The sequence below is a fragment of the Lytechinus pictus genome, chromosome 8 (genome assembly GCF_037042905.1).
Source record: "Lytechinus pictus isolate F3 Inbred chromosome 8, Lp3.0, whole genome shotgun sequence".
NCBI classification, from domain to species: Eukaryota; Metazoa; Echinodermata; class Echinoidea; order Temnopleuroida; family Toxopneustidae; genus Lytechinus; species Lytechinus pictus.
The window spans coordinates 28,957,854-28,978,356 of NC_087252.1; the positions used below are offsets into that span (position 1 = coordinate 28,957,854).

The following is a 20,503-nucleotide window of genomic DNA, read 5'->3' on the forward strand; positions in this document are numbered from 1 at the left end:
AAATTTTTTTTTTTTACAAAATCGAAATTTTATCGAAAAAAATTATCTCTATATGACTCTATTTCATAAAACGTACACAAATATGGTTATTAGATCAATGTAATTTCAGGTAACTTGTTTTTTTTTTTTCAATCATTTTGTAAAAACCAGGGTGAGATACATGTATACACAAGTTTCAATGTTTGGTTTTTTTCATCTGCAAGAGCAGTGCACATTTTAGCTTGCATGCAGCTTGAGCGCCGTGATGGGCGAGTGCGCCAAGCATTTTATTATGAAATACACTTTTTTGGGGAAAAATACAAAATATTTATCTCACACAGTAAAAATACTGATTTTTTTGTCAAAATACTGATTTTGGGGGATAAGAATACTGAAAATGCAAAATACAACTTGGCAGCTCTGCTGTATTCACCTCACACTCACAGAAATCAGCTTCATTTTCATTAATGGCGCCTGGCAAGCAGCATGTTGATTTGAGCTGTCAACAAACAGGAGGATATTTATTGATTTTGAGGAAAATTGTCTCTCTTATTTGTAACAACTAAAAGGAATCGGTGTTTGGAATTGTATACTTTACCTTTTCCTTTTAGTATGCACGTTCTCTCTGTATATCGAGTTATGTTTAATGTTTTTAAACAGTTGTACTGCTGTATATAACTGTAAATTGTACACAATTCAGCCTTTCGGCTGCGAAGTGCAATAATAAAACTTTTTAAATTTCAATCTGTAAATTAATGTTTCTTAACGGAACCGTTCTTTCTGATGTGCAGATCATGGGTTCTGACCTGTTTGGTGTCCTGCGCCGAGTGTGCGTCAGCCTAGACAACATGAAACTCAACAGGACATTCTCACAGGGTCTTGAAACCAAGAACATCAACGTGATGATAGGATCCTGGTCGCTGGAGTCGCTAGGTCACCTGGGGTTCCTGTCAGACACTGAGAACAATCTCTTCCCCTTGGATTTCGCGTGAGTATTAAAGATAAATGCCAGTTGTTGTAACAATCTCAAAATGAGTTCAAATAGAATTCAATAAAATGACCACCCAAATGTTGTATGAATAAGAAATATGTGGCAAATGGCTCTGGAAGAAAATGTGTAATTGTAAAAGCCAGATGACCAGATGACAAGTCAGCCCTTTGCTTATTATTCCCACATAGTACAAGAAATAATACTTAATATAGCATAATGATGAAGGAGGAGGGTTTAAGTTATTGTGTATCTTGTATTAAGTATTTTGTACATACCTAAAACCAACATTAAGTCACCTAAAATGAACTTGAAGATTTCCTTTTAGTTTGAAAAAGCACATCCTAATCTTTAGATGATATAAAATTGATCAACAATAATCCACACAAATACTGAATTAAATACAGAAGAAACTACGGGAGTCAACAACATTTGGAGTTCAGGGTTTACTCAAGCATGAGATGTACACACTGCAATCTCAATGAAACCTCCAAGCAGTCCACAAAATCTCTTGTCAAAGAAAGCCGTTGTATCTTGTTTCTGTTTAACTTACAGCTTGTAGTTTTGACAGTATAGAGGACAAGAATTTCTCTTTCAGAAAGGTTCTTTTTTAGATTTTTGCTTTTTGAAGATCAAATTATTTCGCTATCAACAGATGACCTTCCCTAGGGACTTATTGTTGGTTTGGGGTGGAGGGTCACCTATTCATGCTAGGTCCTGTAATATGGACAAGGAAGTTTTGATGTTTCATTTTTTCCCCCTTCCTTTCCAGCTGTTCAAGAGTGTACTGGAGTACAATGGATCCATGCAGGCGGTGTATCTATACCATGCGCATCATTGAGGTGAATCCATTGACCTCCCCTACGACCCCTCAGGAGATCAACCATACCACAGAACACAGCCCAGGCAGCTATCCCTTCAGCAGGAAGTCCACCTTACAGGATGAGGATGATACAGACCTCCTCACAGATGCTCTCATGGAAGCCACAAAGGAGAGCAGTGAAGCTGCAATGGCTCTTGATCAGGTTGCGGCCCTTCTCGCAGGGTCACAGACAGTCAGTGAGATCCAGAACGCAGCGGATGCACTGGCTGCAACGTCCTCACTGTTTGAGATGGATGATGGTATCCTAGATTCCTTGAACCTTGATGCGAATCTGAATTCTGGTCTTGACAGCGATGGCATCATGGACATGATGGCTGATCTTGGCAACCTTGATGGTCTGAACTCCGATGGAGACCTGGGCGAGTTATCTGAGGCTGGAGAAAAGCTCCTACCAAAGGATAAACCTGACTTGCTTCCACCAGGAGATTCTGCAAGTTTGGACATGGTTGATTTAGTTTCAGACGCGGCTAAAGATCTGCAAGGAGAAACCAGTACTCCTCTTGTAGAAGCACCTCAAACTACCGAGTCAGATATGCAATCTGCTCCTGAAGATATGCATACTCCTGAAGTAAACATGGACATGGTTGAAAAACCTGAAGAAGTAGGAGTGGAGGGAAGCATTGACCACAATCTAGAGAACACTGAAACTTTGGCTGATGTAAGAGAAAATGATGATATTGAAAAGTCAAGTGATCCAAGCATTTCTGTTACTGTGGATGAGCATGCAGAGGTTAAAAGACCTGATTCACCATTAATCAGCCCCAAAAAGATGCCATTTGTGAAGTTAGTGGACATCAAGGACAAGCAGCTATCCTCTGTTGTTACATCAGATTCTCCAGAAGTTTCTGATATTTCAGAGACGTCTCATACCTCTGTGCCATTAGATGACCCGTCTGAAGTAACAAGACCAGAATCGCCTTTGATTAGCCCAAAGAAGGTGCCCGTGTTGAAGTTAGTGAAACTTCCTTTGGAAGAACATGAAAAGAACTATACAGAGTCTGAAGATGGCACTTCAGAAACCTCAGAAATCTCTAGGAGCACAACACCTTGTTCTAACAGCAGGAACTCTTTTGATAATCCTCAAACTTCTGGTGTTTTGTCAGAAAGTGTACCCCAAGCACCTGATCAACCAGGAAGTGATCCTGGAACAAGTGAAATTTTGGCACTTCCTTCACTCTCCATCAGTCCAAGTGGTGAGGACTCATCTTCAAGAGATCAACCGTGGGATGAAAGTCCTGAGGTCATGGACTTACAGGAAAAATGTGATAACTCAAAACTTTCCAGAGAGGAAAATGTTCCTGGTCTTGCCAACTGTGATTCAGAACAAATTCCAGTCACCAAGGATCTTGCAGATGAATCCAATGATGTTGGAACTACTGTCCAGGATGATGGCCCTATAGACCAAATAGATCATTTTTCCTGTACAACTCAAGAGAAAATGGAAGCTTGTTCCACTTCAAGTGTAGCACCTGAAGCATCATGTGAAGAACCTGTCAGGGAGGCAACCTCAGAAATGTCTGTTAGTGCCCATCCGGAAACCAGACAAAGCACCTCTGTAAATGAACAAACATTTACAGAAACTGATGTACAGGAGAGTGTCTGCCAAATGAAAGAGGCTCTCAAGCTCACTGAAGGAAAATGTGATGTTCCAGAAAACCCAGAATTCTGTGTGCAGCAACAACACATGGACATTGAAATTACTCCTCAAGGTAACTTAACAGATGATGAAGCTGTGACTAACATCCCCAGCTTGAGTATCAACAAAGAGACTCCTGAAGAAGTCAAAACAAGTGAAGATGACAATAATATACCTGACCACTCCGCAATCATTACTATTGCCAAGCCAGAAGAACCAAGGGATACTGACAAAGATTGTGTAGATGGAGCTCAGGACCAAGCAGATGGGCATGGGTCAAAGATGTACCTTCCGTCTGTGCAGACTGAGGTCGATGGGTCTGAAGAGACGAATGAGGCAGAGATACCTTTAGGAGATGCCAATCAGTCATCACTGCAAATTTCTTCCAAAGACCAGACATTGGAAGCAGGGTTGGTTGATTATTCAGGAGAAAAATCTCCAACTGAACAGTCAATATTGATAGAACAGACCTCCCTTCCGGTACAGCAACAGAATAATGAAGGTGATATAGTTTCATTTGGTGACAAAATAGCTATAGGTGCAGTTAACGAGGAGCAGTCCATGCCTAAATTAGATGATATGGTATGTCAACCAGTAGATGAAGTGGAGCCGTCACAGAGTCCAGTCAGAGGAGAAACAAAAGTGGCAAACGTTTCCCAAGAGCAAGAACATGCTATTGATGTACGAAGAGAAGATGACTTTCCACCACTTTCCTCGGTAGCAGAGAATTGTGGTTCTAGTGGTAAAGATGAAAAGTTAGTAAAAATGTCTGGAGAAGAACAAATGCAACACATAGAAAGGAATATTGTAGATGATTCCTCAGTCGCCCTTTGTGAGGGCATAGCAGCTGCTACTGAACCAAATGCAGAAGATATGTCTACTCCATCTTCTGTAGAACTTGATACTGATGCCATGGTAGTCGATCAAGATTCCTGCCGCAGCACCGTCAGCAAACAAGGAGATATCCATACTGAAAGTACTGAAGAAATAGCTATATTAGATGATTTACAAACTAAATCTCCCATACCAGCACAGTCTCATGCAGAACATGATAGTGACCTCATTGTAGGCACCTCCACTGGCGGCACCCTCACTGAACCGGCAGATACCCTTCCATTAAGCGGAACATTTGTACAAGATCCCCTTCTTCTATCTCCTGTTTCAACTCAATCTCCTGGAGCAGATGACAATGGTGTCATGGCAGTCACATCCACTAGTAGCACCCTCAATGAGCTGGCAGATATCCATATGCAGTATCCTGGAGAAAGTGGTTCTGTATCTCCTGTACCAACTCAATCTCCTGCAGAACTTGAAACAGATGTCATGGAAGCCACCTCCATAAGCAGCACATGCAGTAAACAGGATGATATCCTTACCCATTATCCTGAAGAAAGCACTGTAGAAGACATGCCATCTCAATCTCCTAAACCAGCTCAAAGTTTAACAGAACTGGAAACTGAGGTTACTGTAGATGCTCCCACTAACAGCGCTCTCACTGAACAAACAGATGCCTTTACTCCTCATTCAGGAGAAGAAACCTTTGTGCAAGATTCCCAAACTCAGTCTCCTGCAGCAGTTGAAACTGATGCCACGTCAGTCACTCCGACTAGCAGCACCATCAGTAACAATGCATACACAGTAATTGATTGTCCTGGGGAAAGTGCCACTGTGTCAGATACACCAACACAGCCTTCTACTAAACTTAGTGCTGGTGTATCAATATCTTCCAACTCAACGAGCAGCGCAGATGTTTTGGACCAATCCAATGGTATCGAGGGTCAAGATTCATATCCAGCATGTTCACCAGCTACTCATCTGCCTGTCCAAGATGAAAACACACCCAAAGAATCTCTACCTGACAGTTCTGACAATGTTTTGACAGGGTTTCTTGATGATGACAGTTTATCAATCCCTGAAGATGTCTGTCATGAGGTACAAGATGTGAGCAGTGATGAGGAGGTTGAACCCATCCAGAGATTAGAAGAACCTGATCCAAGACTTGGAGACTTGACAAGTTCTCAGTCACCATCTCACACCTTACAGGAAGACACAACTAGACCTGAAGTTGATACACCAACTGATGTTTACCATGAACTTCCAAAGGACACAAGACAAGATCATTTACAAGAAGAGAATGTGAGCGATGTTACAAATGTAGACTCTAAAGTGGCAGATCTTAGAGAACCATTGAGGGAACTTGATTCTGGTTGCATTCCTGAACAATCTCCAACATCACTTGTAAATGAGGATAATACATGTTTGCCAATGGCATCAGCAGAACAAAATGAGAAAGTAGTGGGAGATGGGCAAACTCATATCAGTACTGGTCATATTATGGAAATGCCATTCGATGGTGATAGTGGTGTTTCAGCTTCTAATCCTGTCAAGCATGAAGAAAGAATGTTAGAAGACCATACTCAACACAAGACAGACCAAAAGGAAACAGGTGATTCATCAGAGACATCTGCAGCTGCCCGATTTGTACAATCTGAAAATGAAGGAATCAATATTGAGGACGAAGGGCATTATGAAAACCAAGAGCTCTCACTGAACCACAGCATTGAAGGCAAAGCCGAAGTCCCTGAAGTTGGTCTCAATTCTAAAAACTTGACAGAAGAATTAATAATGCAGGGGGTAGGGGAAGAAGATATCATGGGGATTGTTGCATCCCAGAGATCATTGTCACAGAATGTCCCAGATGGTACCAAACCAGTGGTGGCTGTCATTAGAACACCTCCAAGACGCCTTAGCTCAGACCCAGAACACAAGTCTATCTTCAAGGCACTTGCATCATCTTTGTCAAATTCACTGGGAAAGAAAAACAACAATAATCGGAAGAGTCCTAGAACACAGGAAAGGGAACCTATTCTGTCTGCATTTGCTTCTGATCTTAACTATAGATGTCACAAAGATGCTAAAGAAAGTGATCCTGTCAAGAATGAGTCAAATAAGACTGAAAATATTGTGTCTCCTACCACATCAAGACATCTCTTTAAGAAGTTTGACAGCCCTAAATTCGCTAATGCTTTCAAGTCTTTCATGGAAACAAAGCAAAAATCTCTGGGGAAGGTAGTAGATGATATGTTAGATAAAGATTTAATTCCTGAAGAGAAGACTGATGAGACTAAGAAAAGGAGAAGCAGCAGGCTCGCAGGCCTTGATCTCTCCTCTGAAAGGTTTCACCATGTGCTGCCAAATGGAGACGACTCGCATTTAGCGGGTTCCCTCAAAAACCCTGATCAGATGAAACGAAGGACGCGTCACAGTTCTTCAGATGTTGTGGAAAGTGACGATTCGTCCTCAAAATTAGATGTTCTGGATGTTGGTCACAGAGGCAGAAAAAAGTATCCCATGCGAACTACTTCTTCAAGATTACTGAGAATTGCTGACAGCGGGGATACAGACAACCAGGTGTTTTCACAAGAAGGGAATACTATCCCTGATCAAGAATTTCTGGAAGGACAAGATGAAAAAACTGTTATCAGGAAGTATGGTGATGGTAATGATGGTAAAAGACGGCTGTCCTCAGATGAAATTCTAAAAAGCCCAAGATCAAACCAAAGAAAAAAGTCCTATCTTGTCAGTCAGCAAGATGAGTTTGTTGGTGATCAGGAGGAGAAGGAGAATGAGGCTGTCAAAGGCAGGAGAGAACGTCCAAAGAAATCCATTGATTCAATGTGGAGCCCTGAAAAGGAATGCGGGACACTGAATCATATCGAGGCTGAAGAGGTTGAAGGGAGACCAATGAGAACAAGGGGACTCTCCAGGAAGTCAAGTTCGAGAATAAAGGAAATCATTGCAGCAGAGCTTGAGGACGATGATGACGAGCAAGAAACAGAGATCGTTCAGAAGAGAGGAAGAGGAAGGCCAAGAAAGTATCCCACTCCAGTAGTTCAAAACAAGAATGAAGTCCAAAACAACAGAGGAAGAGGGAGACCAAGGAAGTCTGAATACAATGATAAAGAACAAGGTCTTTCGATTGAACAAAGTGAAGCTAGAAAACGCGGTAGAGACAGTTCTTGTGGTGATAGAGAAGTGTCTGAAGAGGGAGAACCTGGAGGTGAAGCCATGCCTAAAAGGAAACGCACGATGCTCTCGGATCAGCCAACAGAAAAGGATGAAATTCTTGATCCTAATGAATGTGGTGATGATGACAGCAAGAAGAGAACAAGAAGTGAATTAACAAGTACATCTGATGAGGAACAACAAGAATCAGAGGAGCAGTTTCCAAGATTGAGGACAAGAAGCTCTGCAAAGAGGTTAAAACCTGGAGAGCAGCCTATAGAGGGTGAAAGAGAAATGGACAGCAACTCTGATCTTATCACCCAAGAAAGAGAAATAAATTCCAATAAAGAGTCTGTGGTTACTCTTGGAACCCCTGGAGATGGAATGGAGGGTATGCACATTGGTGCATCCAAGCAAGACATTGCCATGCCAGACGAGGCAGCAGTGATACAAGGGAAAGTTGCATTGACTGCAGAGCCAGAGCAGTCAAAGGAAGTAGATTTCTCCAGTGAGTCTCCGAAGAAGAACCAACATTCGAAAAAAAAGGTGAGAATCTCTGTGAAGATAGATCCTGTGACAGGAGCCATTTCTGATGTTATGACTTGCAGTGATGTTGAGTCAACGGAAGATGATGAGAGCATATCCAATGATCCACCACCACCACCAAAAGTTCTGTCCATTGAAGCTAAATCACCTCAGCCTAAGTTGCCTGTCCAGACACCATGGGATATATTCAGCAAATCCACACAGGGAGCTTCTGACCTGCCCAACAATAATCAGAAGATCTTCCATGTTCAGACAAAGTCCAATACAGGAACAAAGAAGATGATCATTGGCAAAGACGTTACTACAAATGAAGTCATCTATGGGAATTTTCCAAGAAGTGTCAGGAATCCTGCAGTGGGCCCAAGGTTCCGGGGACCAAATTTAAACCGTATCCCTGGTGTGCAGCATAACAACACCAGACAGGCAAGGACAAGGGGACCATTCTCAAGAAGTAGTCCAGTTGTGTGGGAGGGCTATACTCTGAAATCTAGTGCTGATGCCAAATTAGTCAATGGTCCGGGTGTTTCACAGCAAGCAAGTGCCAGTTTGCAATCCTCGTTTCCACAGAAGATACAAGGTAGTGTTGCGAATGTTGCTGGACAGCCCATGTCAATGACTGGGCAACCAATGTCCAACAACCTGCCCAACGCTGCTTCTAGTGTGCTTTCATCTCATGGAATGCCAACTTCTCAAGGTTTCCAACATGGACCCCGAGCAACAGTAGTGGCAACGACCACTGTTAGCACTTCAGGATCTGCTGATGTCCTATCGGTGATCACCTCTACAGCTGCTTCTAGTACTCTTACCAGTTCCGCTCAAGAACAATACCTTTCTATCCTTCAAAGGTCATATCAGGGTGCTCAGATGCAGCAAGCCAGTGTTTTATCAGGAATGATGCAACAGTCCTACCCACAGACAGGTCTGCTCCAAAACCTTGGTATGCCACATAGAGGTGCGGTCAGTCCAGAAGTGACACCATTCATCAACCAAACGCATCCAGCCATCATGGCATCTCCAACCCTCCAGACCTTACAGACGATCATCCAGCAGGCTGGGGTTCAGTCATCCATGGGCCAGATGACGCCAAGTGCTTCCTCACTCACACCCAGTCCCCCTCGTATCATTCCAGTCAGTCCTCTCGTGCCAACCTCCCCATTGGACAACTCCATCTCAGGGCTCATCACCTCACTTTCTCAACCTTTCCCACAACAGCCTGCAGTAGTTCAACTCGATAGTTATAGTGAATCATCTCCATTCCATATTGAGCACTTGTACGCGAGACAGAAGCCTGGTGGAGCCAGCAAGAGACGGAAAACCCCTCATCAGGTCAAGGTCTGGTTCGATTCCTACGGCAATTTGAAGAATGAAGACGATGAAAACGAGGATACACCAAACAATGTCCATAGTCCGTCTCCTGTCAAATCCCCACTGGCCAAATCGCCGCCTGTCAAGTTGTATTTGGTCAAACCACCACCGGTCAAGTCACCTATCAGGATGAAGAATCCAACCAACTCGTCAAGGGCACGTGTCAAGAACCCGACCTTCGGTGTGGACGAACCCAGAAGCAGCAAGTCTGCGATCAAGATGTCCAAGAAGAAATCCAAAGGTTCTGATGCTTCGTCAAGTTGGAATTCCACCACCAATCTTGATCCTTTCGCTGGTGAGTAATCCCAGATCATATTTCATACCCTGTGGATTTATTAAGCCATTAGGTCATACATACAGCATAGATTACTGTAATTTACACAGATTGTAAAGATTTGATGTGTAAACAGGAGAAATAGACAATCTTGTAAATTATATCAGTAGGTTGGTAACCCTTTTTTCTAATCATTTCCGGAAAGTCTGTAGCCATTGCTGCCATATTATTATTATAACCTTTATTTACAGTCTTAACAGGTTGATAATCGATACGTTTTGTGTAAAGCCTCATCTTGAAAAAAAATGCAAAGATGTCATCTCTATTGCATAAACAGCGGCCCCCTCTGCTGCAAATAAATCAGTAAATCTACCCCTTTAGAAATCTTACACTTTCTGCTGAATTCACCTTAGAATTGGAATGCGTGAATACCTGCAGTTCAGGACAATATTATAGAAATTATATTGACATTTTAAAGGATGGACCCTTTTTTCAATTTTTATTCTTTAATGAATTGCATGTGCAGTCAAAGCTGCTTTAGAGAGATCACCTTTTCATCAGGACGCCTGTTTATAAAGACCATAGGTTGGATTTCCTCGGAATAGTATCCCCCATTGAAACTATGGCAGGAACCTGTTCATAAAGACTGCCTGCATGTAATGAAAATCTCTTTTCATGCAGTCTTTACTAAATATACAAGTTTGACTTTATATGTTTCTTTTGGCAAGAAAAAAAGGAAAAGAGAATTTAATTTTATTGCATCAAATTTACCAAATACTGCAGGACCACCATTTGCAAAATGTAATTGACTGCTCATGCGCACTTTGGGCTGTTGTGTAATTTCTCACATGAAAAATCATGTAGTAAACTATTTTACCTATACACTGAACCTAAAAAGCCAAACAAACGTTTCATCCCTCATTTCCTCCGATAGGACTGTCGGGTGAAGATGCATTCCTCGCTGCCATGCCAAACCTCGGCCAGCCCGATTACCATGATGATAGCCCCTCCCTACTCCTCACCTTGATGGAGCAGGAGAAGAGGCGTGGCCCCAGTACCACGCCCCGCAGGCCGTCCAACCGACCTCATCTGATGTTTGAGATACGGAGCGACGATGGGTTCGAGACGAGGGCTGAGACGATGGAGGAGGCGTGGGGCCGGGTGGTGGAGAGGGTTGGCGAGCTACGCACTAATACAAGGAGGAAACATTTGTCCTTTGATGGTAAGTCAAGCTGTTGTAGCATAAAACATATGGCACTCACTCACTCAAAACTCAATGGCCTATATACTGAACTCTGGTTTTAATTTAAACTCTGGGCTCCAATCAATCTCTAAATGGACTGACCAATTAAGATCAATGTTACATGCACATTTAATTCAAAATACGGACCAGGAGCCAATCAGAAGTGTTCTTTCATAGTTGCTATTCATTGCTAAGCTTAAAGTTACAGTTTAACTTTGGAGCGTCAGATGATACACAAATCTTTCATCTTTCAAATTCAATTTATCAGCTCATTTTACACCTAAATCATTCGTAATATTTTGGGAATGATAAGTTTTCTAAGCTAATGAGGAAACAACATAGTAAATGTAAGAAGCATGCAATGTGAGCAAAATTTTGAAGTTTCTCAGCTCCTCAGAAATTAAGCACATAATTTCAGAAGATGCAAGTATGTTTGGGTTTGGTTTTTTAGTGGGGAAGGGGATGGGGTACAGATTCCTGATATGCATTTCCAACTCTTCTCTCCTTGACTATCATTATTTCTCCTCTCCCCCCCCCCTCACTCTCTCTCTCTCTCTCTAGGTGTGAAAGGAATGAAGGTGCTTGGTATCACACACGAAGCCATTATCTATCTCCTTGAGCAGCTGTATGGAGCAGGGAACTGCCATAATTACAAGTTCAAGTTCCACAAGCACGAGGAAACACCAGAAGATGATGTGAGTAACGGGGGATTCCCCCAAAAGTACATGGTATTTCAAACAGTTTCAAAGCACACTTCACACTATCTAGCCCCGGGGGGGGGGGGTGCATTATCTATCATGTTGATCAGCTGTGCAGGCCAGGTATTCTGATACAGGAAAAGACAGTAATACAAATGAAGAACACAAAGTTTGAATAATGGTTTATTTCCAATTCGTCCAATTGCAAACTCATCTTTTATCATTTGGTCTACCATCAGTTAGTCCAATAGCCATAAGTCGACATACTATTTCGTGTAATTGGACTAGATATTAATTGTGCAAAATGGATGAAAATGAAATGGATATTAGACCAACTGAAAGTAGACCATGTGGTGATTTTGCAGTAGACGAATTGGCAAATTACTGGAATAATAGACTGGGAAAAAGGGCAAGTAAAGAGAAGTCAGGAAGCAAGGTAAAAGGGAAGAAAAGGGAAAGTGAGAAGATAGGAAAGAAAAGGGAAAGTGAGAAGATAGGAAAGAAAAGAAATAAAAATAAGACAAGCTCCAGAGAAGAAAAGATGAGCCAGAACAATTGGATAAAATATACATGTAAAATGAAATAAAATGACACATGCATAGTATTGAAGCAGTTCTTACCTTTTTTTATTTAACACATTCTACATTCCCTTTTATTTAATGACATATGCACTCTTATCAATGTACCTTATCATTGTAACATTTTTTTTTCTTCTACCAGGAGCCTCCAGTTAACCCCCATGGCTGTGCCAGGGCAGAGGTCTTCAAGCGAACCTCGACCTTTGACATCTTTAACTTCCTCGCTTCTCATCATCGTAACCGACCGATCTTCAGTGAGGTTGAGCAGCAGGACGAGTCCTCCGACATCCAGCATAAATCATCGAGGTAAATTTAGATAAAGTCAGAGGGGGGCACTCACGTACATCGGTGGTACGGGGACGCGCTACTTTGATGACCCCCTTTTTCGGAAGGGATACCGTGGAAACCTTGATTTTGATTGGCTGCTGAGCCCTGTTACCATGGTAGTTGCCATGATAGCAAAGTCACTGTAGTTGTAACTCTTCATCAAATGCACGGTTATCAAAATCAGGAAAATAAATTGCTACTTGTGTCTAAATTATCGTTTTCATCCTTTATTGTGCTGTGTCTCAGGGTTTTTGAGGACAAATACATGCACTCATACATGTGTTTCATCTTTAATAGTTTGAGAATTTTTTCAAATCAGCTGCTCACAAGGTGCAATATTCCCTTTAAAGGACAAGTCCGCCCCAACAAAAAGTTGATTTGAATAAAAAGAGAAAAATTCAACAAGAATAACACTGAAAATTTCATCAAAATTGGATGTAAAATAAGAGAGTAATGACATTTTAAAGTTTCACTTAATTTCACAAAACAGTTTTATGCACATCCTGGTCGGTATGCAAATAAGGAGACTGATGATGCAACCACTCACTATTTCTTTTTTATTTTATTTTTTAAAGTATGAAATATTTTGATTTTCTCCTCTTTGTCACGTGAAACAATGATTAATTCCTCCCTGAACATGTGGGATTAGCATTGTTTAATATTATATGGTTCAGTCAAGTTGGTCCTTATTGTCAAATCTGTTAGAAATGAAATATTGTATAATTCAAACAATAAAAAACAAAAGAAATAGTGAGTGATGGACATCATCGACTGACTCATTTGCATGACACTGAGTTGTGCATATCACTGTTCTGTGAAAAATAAGCGAAACTTTAAAATGCCATAACTTTCTCATTTTACATCCGATTTTGATGAAATTTTCACCATTATGCTAGTTTGATTTTTCTCTATTCAAATCAATATTTTTCCTTGGGGGACTTGACCTTTAAATTTGATTTATATTTTGATATTAGGAGAGCGACTAGCCTTCAGGATCTGCCCATGGCGATGAGGTTCAGACATCTGAAGCAAACAGCTAAGGAAGCCGTCGGTGTATACAGGTAAATTATAAGAGAATATACTTGTGGTTGAATGCCAGCATATTTACAATAAATAGCCTAGGATAGCTTCTGTGTATTAAGCAGAGAGGTCCAAGGTATGCTTTCCAGTGCCCTGGAAATGATTGATTTCACAGGGGTGTTGGTTTGAATTTGACAAACCCCAAAAAAGGATTTTGCTCCAAACTGTAGGTCATTTTGGTCCAGGACAAATTTGACAAGCCAAAAAAAAAAAAAAAAAGAGAAAAGGGTTTTGTTATAAAATGAAGGTGAGTTTGGTTTTATTTCTGCTATTTAGCATACCAACCAGTATTCCAGGGGATGCCGCTAATGGAGAATAATACACAGAGCACCCCCAAGGTAAATCTTGGGAGTGCTTCGGCATCCCTGCTTCCTAGGGCCATGATGCAAACACAGTCGCAACCCCCATTCCACAGAGAGCAAGACCTCTGAAAGACTGTTGTAAGACCATGAAACTTGCGTGATCTTTCAAAGCTCTTTCTACGAACTTTCAAAGATCTCTGAGGTCTTTCACGATTCCTGATGGTTCTTTCAGTGGTTTTCATGATCTCCAAAACTTTTTGAAATGGTTCAAAACAGTCTTTCAGCAGTCTTACAGGAAAATGGTCTTTTGATGGTCTTTCAGCAGTCTTTTAGTGAACTTTCAAAGTTATTATTAGTCTTTCCATTATCTTTCGGTAGTCTCATGATTTTTGCGGAGATCAATTAAGGTAGACAGTAACCCTTTGAAACATGCAGCTACATTTACAAGCTAGGTTTCATACATCCTTATCTGACCTCTTAATTTCATATTCTCAATATCATTTACCTGTCCCAAAACAGGTCTGGTATCCATGGGCGTGGTCTATATTGTCGCCGCCCCATCGAGGCCGGGGAGATGGTGATTGAGTACAGCGGTACAGTCATCAGGTCAATTCTTACCGATAAGAGAGAGAAATATTACGAGAGCAAGGTAAGCACACCTCTAATCACAGTGTCGCAATTCCATAAAGTATTCAAACTTTTCCAACATTTCACCGAGTCAGCTCTGTCATTATGTGTGATCACTGGTGGGTCATGTAAATATGTCAATTTTTTGTGATTTTTGATAATCCAGGAATCTTTATTGTTCAAACTATTTGTACCCTGGTGAACAATCGAATGGCAAAAAAAGGGTATTCGTCCAAGGCGTTAAAGTGTGCGTTAAGCTGGGCCCCCAGGGGCCCGTAAGAGAAAGCTGGGCAATCATCGTAGAACATTTTTATATACGATAGATTGCATTGATTCCTATGTACAGTCGATTGTGAAAATCAAGCATATGATTAATCGCTAACCTTTGTGTTATCGGACCCTGATTGGCTTCTAATGTATTGGTAGCGGAATGAAAATCACGCTTCAATTGCAGCTTGTGAGTGAAGTCTTATTGCTTCAGACCTTGAACAGCAGGAGAAGGAGTGTAGTTTTTTCCAAACACCCAAACTGTCTTGTTTGTGAACATTGTGATTGTGATCCCAATATAGAGGGTTAACAATATCTTACGACATTGATCATTCATATAAACTGGAGTCATAAAAGAAAACTTAGCTTTTGATGGATACCTGTACTGCTGGTGCTGCACTTGATGGAATAAAAATGAAATTTTATCTCTCTCTGTCTCTCCAGGGTATTGGATGTTACATGTTCCGTATTGATGATTTTGATGTTGTTGATGCTACCACCCACGGCAATGCAGCTCGCTTTATCAACCATTCATGTGATGTAAGTACTGCTAACCATTCAATCTCCTACACTTTAATTTGCTTGTCCCAAGTTTGCCTGCAAGTCATTTATTTGGATTCAGCAGACCATCCACAATGAGAAGAAAAAATGTTCAAAATCATTTTGACCGCAGTTCACCCTATATTCCAAGACTAGCTTTTCATAACACACAGTCAATGAGAGACCACATACAGTTTTGGGGCGTAAAGTACTTTACTTTAACCCTATCTAGGCCGGGATATTTTGGGAGATTATATGGCCGGGCGGTAGGCTCTGAGGCACTCCCCTCTGCCTAGATAGGGTTAAGGGAATTATAATTTCTGCAGATCATCATGCCTGTGCCCAAGTTCAGAAGAGTAAATAAATGTTCTTCATCCTATCTTGTTTTTTCAGCCCAATTGTTTCTCCCGAGTGATCGAGATCGGAGGTCAGAAGCACATCATCATCTTCGCCAGCCGACGCATCGCAAGAGGGGAGGAGCTGACGTACGACTACAAATTCCCAATCGAAGAAGTGAAGATCCCATGCAATTGCGGGGCCAGGAAATGTCGCAAGTACCTGAACTAGTGAAGAAAAAAAAAACCTCGTTTAGAAGCTCCATCTTGCAGAAGTGCTGATAGTACGAAAGGATAGATGATGACAGATTCCTGATCGAAGAGGCAAAAATACCTTGCAGTTGTGGCTCCAGGAAATGCCAGAAGTGCCTCAACTAGTGCATACACCTCTGTTGAGAAGCCACGTTTTGTAGAGTTGCTGTCTGCACAAAAGGAAAAAACATTCTCCGACTGCAAATTCTTCCTTGAAGAGGGGTAGAAATCCTGCACTTAAGGTTCCAGAAACATTTGCCGTAGGAGTTTTCTGCAATAAACATTCCCAATGGAAGCGGCCAAGACTCCCTCCAGGTCAAGGGAACCCAACTAGGTGAGCAGAACTGAAGCAGGGAAGATGGAAACAAGTTCTGCTACACCTTATGCTGCAGATTGTTCCAAAAAGCTTGACTTTCAACGGAGACAACATCGTCGTTATCTAGTCTGCCAGAGTGCCAGTCGATGTGAAAAAGACCACCATGTACAACTGTGTCGCCAGGAAGCATCTTTAGTCTGTGACGGAGACCGACTTAACTGCAGAATACAGTCAAACTTGTCTATTAAGCCCATCATCGGGAAAACAGAAAAATAGGCCACTAGAGACAGGCCTTCCTAGTCAAGCTCTATGACACATATTCATGTCAAGTGGAAGACAGCTTTGGTCGCCACTAAAGTAGGCCTACTCTGAAGACATGTTTTGGCTATTGGCGGGTGTCTGCTCAGACTGGTTGACTGTATTCCCAAGTGGTCCAGGGCCCCTTCAGGAAATGCCAAAGCTCTATCTTCTTAACCTCTTCCAGCCATTCATCTTGGGCAGAGGTGGTTTTGTTCCTGGTAGTGGGATGCTCCGAATAAAACTATTGACTTTAACTTGACAAAACTCCCAATGTATTTGAAGCGACTTCCCTTCTTTGAGGTTTCAGTAGCCCAGGAATACGTGCTTGAATGACACCCAATTGTTGACATTATCATTTCAACAACCAAAGAGGAAGGTTATTTGACTCCTACCCTGTGACCTTTGACCTCCAGGTTGCGCAGGAGGCACAAACTCTCAGGACAACGTTAAAAATGAAATATACAGTGCTCATAGATATAATAGTTGTTCACTTTTAATTTTTTAGCAATAAAGCTGTGCTGTTAAAAGAGCATTTCTAGCAGAGTCTACAAAGAATTATATAGAAGTACTATGTGCTAGATATTTTTACCTCAGTGCTGAATAGTTCAAGTTGTTGTTGTTGTACTTGATGTCTATGCAGCTTTTGTAGTGATATGTTAGTGAATTACAACTGAGTATGCCTAGGTCAAGTCTCTTGGGGACCTCAGAAGTATGTTGGATTTATGCGAAATTCAACTTAGAAACGGTCAATAATATTTTTTGCATAATCTGGGACACCTATGGTAACTTTATAATTAAGGTAACTACCATGGCAACCTTGATTTTGATTGGCTGCTAAGTCCTGTTACCATGGTAGTTGCCATGATAGCAAAGTTTCTGTCGTTGTAACTCTTTATCAAATACACCCTAATATGCGAAATTCCTCTCACTCCGGTGAGGTTTTTAACTTACACAAGTTTGACTTATGCATACTCGGCTGTGTGTCATGTGTAGATATTTGAAACCCCGAGTAATATATTCATTTTCTGTTGAACTGTTTGTCATGGAAACCCTCAAACTTGATTGCTTCGATGTACAATCGGAGTAATACATATTGACATTGCAGGAAGGATTTTGGTTCTCATTTCATGTATATGTATCATACATATGTTTCACTTTTTGTGTTCCTCCTTCGATTAAGTAGGATCAAGGGGGCCCATTGTAGTTTTCATCCGATAGAAATCGAACTTGATTCATTCTTTATCTACTGTTCAGACTTTGGCATTTCTGAAAAAAATGGGGTCTGCCCAATTTCAAGACATTTCACATCCCTTTGAGATTTCACCTTGCTAGGTTGATATAAAATTCAAGCCTGAATCTGAAGCATTTTTCTTTTAATTTGTTGGCTTGGAACCCCCTTTTTTTTATCTATGTTTTCCTCCTTTTTCTTTTCCGGTATGGTGTTCTTTGCTATTACACTGCATCGGTATTGTGAAGGGAACTTGATTGCAGTTTCCTGTGTACCTGTTCTTTTTCAACATCATTAAGAAAAGGACTAAATCACTATGTTGAATATAATTTCGAATTTTAGATAATAATCGACTTTGTTTATACAATCAATGAATTTCAACATGCCATGTATTTTCGTTCAGCTGAGACAAAATCACAGTGTTAGAGGTTATTTATAAATTTGATATTTTTGAATTGTTAATTGTACATAGTTATTCCTTGTATCTATTGTAATATTACAAACATTTCATTTTTCAAAACATTCCTATTGAACGGAAGCCACATTTCTTTGTGTGTATGATCTTGGTATTCATTAAATTCAGTTTGAGCTGTCTGATGGGCAGTTCTTTAGCCGTAATATTGCTGTCCTCCTATGTTGACATTCGCTACCATTTTGCATTGCCTTGATTTGATATTAAATCATTACAATATGACCACAGCATCTTCAAAATAACTAGTTTGGGTTTCATAAAGACTTGTTATCATAGCAAATGCACAATTTCTATACCAAGTTCTTTATCAGCCAATCATATCGAATGCTTTTAGTAGCTTTAAACTGTTATTGGGAATTTATGTTTTTATGAAAAGGGGCCCAAGTTTGGATAAGAATGTACAGGGCTCTTTTGCATAAAAGTTGCAATATGTTTTATGGGATCTTTTGCCATCCAATGGTAACTACCATGGTAAAGTGATCAACCACTAATTATGCATGGCAAATTTACTGGATGCATGGCTAGCCATGCATCGGTACTTACCTATGCATGGATGTGAAAAAAATTCCACCATTCTATAAAACAAATGATACACAGGTTTGTTTGTGCATCGATAGGACTAGTGAGCATGCGGTTACTATGGAAACTAGTCTAAATTCACTCTGCTGCACCTCGTGGGTTTAACAGTTCCATATTTACCGTATGCTCACAAAATCTACCGATGCACTTACATCTGTGCACCATTTGTATACTATAAGATGGTACAGTTGCCATAATAGTTACTTTTATTTGTGTGTTTGATCAGGTCTTGTTTCGTAACCGATCTCAGTGTACAGAGTTACCACCAAATTATTTCCCAACTCTGTGCCTGGAAGATTTAAAGCCACATCAATATGTGTTTAAAAAAATATTTGGGCTTGGTTTGGGAGCGACCCTGGCACCACCCTCCCCCATCTGTATTCTATTGTTATTATCATTATGCTTGTTTTTTTCATTATTATTTTATTTTATCATTACTACTAAATTAAACTTATGCCCGTATTGGAGTTTGTGCAATTCTTGAAATTTTCTGAATATTCTCATGAATTTTTCCTTCTTTGTTTTCAGCATTATTAAAGTTCTCTCAAGTGTTGATAAGCAAAAAAGACAGATTATTTAGAAATTCAAGGAAAAAATCCTGAATGCACAAATATTTATGTACAGTACACTGTATATGATTCTGTAGTTGATATTACCTTGGGGAAACAGGCTTGTATTCATGCTAAGGACACAGTTGCCAAATCACCAGACTTTGTATTTTAACAGAATTAATTTCTTTTGTAAGTAACTGATGAACTTTCAAAATTAAAGCGGTTGTCTGCTTTATTTTTGTATTCCTTGTTTCAAGTATTTTAGTGCTTCCTTTAAACCTGATAAGATATGGTATAATGTTCATTTGTGATGAAGTATTTAGAAAGTGCATTTTTTGTTTGTCTTGTTACGCCAGGAACGAAAGTTATTCCCTTTCTAAGTTTCCTGCTAATTAGATATGTGAATTGTCAATGCAAATAAAGTACTTTTAGAGTTTAGTAGATAAAGATATGTCTGTATTGCCATAATATAGAGACTGAGATTTAATGTTTATAGAGTGGTGAAACTTCACTCATGTAAATAATTTGTGTTTCTATTCATTTCTCTCTATGATCAGAATATCTCAGTTGTTTGTCTCATATTGATAGATCTCCTTTGTAAGTGCTGTTATTTTATCTGTTTTTGTGTGAACTGTACTTTTATGTGTATTTTGTCAAAATAGGAATATATTCAAATGAGTTATGATCATATTTATTCTTATTCTGAGGCAAATTAAAAGGTTGATAGTGTTTTTGAACAATTTACTATCATTTGTGTGAGTGTAATTTCTGTGCATTATAATACTTTTCAAACAATGATAATTTACATTACCCATTGTGGTTTATCATATAGCTGTAATGAATTTATGCATGACTAAGGTTTTGTCACATCGTTCCGTGGAAGCATTGCGGGTGATTTGAGGGGCAATTGCCCACAGCAAAGTTGTGAGCATTTTCAAAAATTTTCTTCGAGCAAATCAGATTTACTTGCTCTGCTGCAGGCAACTGCATGTGAGATACTGTCAATGTGGGCGATTTAAATGTGTGAGGGTGTGTGTGTGTGTAAATGAGTTTTCCTCAGACGTGTATTAATCAGATATGATGATTTACGTCTTGGACTGACATTTAACTTCACTATCCGAATGACGTGACT

At 40.4% G+C, this 20,503-nt stretch overlaps 1 protein-coding gene across 1 annotated transcript in view; it reads left to right on the forward strand.

Moving 5' to 3' along the window:
* The window catches only part of LOC129266573 (uncharacterized), a 49,218-nt gene extending 29,103 nt beyond the window's left edge, over positions 1-20,115 (forward strand). The window contains exons 21-29 of the mRNA XM_064104191.1: positions 771-967; positions 1,740-9,697; positions 10,611-10,898; positions 11,481-11,614; positions 12,338-12,501; positions 13,497-13,583; positions 14,424-14,553; positions 15,243-15,338; positions 15,732-20,115. Of these exons, the coding sequence (XP_063960261.1) occupies positions 771-967; positions 1,740-9,697; positions 10,611-10,898; positions 11,481-11,614; positions 12,338-12,501; positions 13,497-13,583; positions 14,424-14,553; positions 15,243-15,338; positions 15,732-15,905 (9,228 nt within the window). The 3' untranslated portion in view covers positions 15,906-20,115. The remainder of the gene's footprint in view (positions 1-770; positions 968-1,739; positions 9,698-10,610; positions 10,899-11,480; positions 11,615-12,337; positions 12,502-13,496; positions 13,584-14,423; positions 14,554-15,242; positions 15,339-15,731) is intronic.
* The last annotated feature ends 388 nt before the right edge of the window (positions 20,116-20,503 follow it).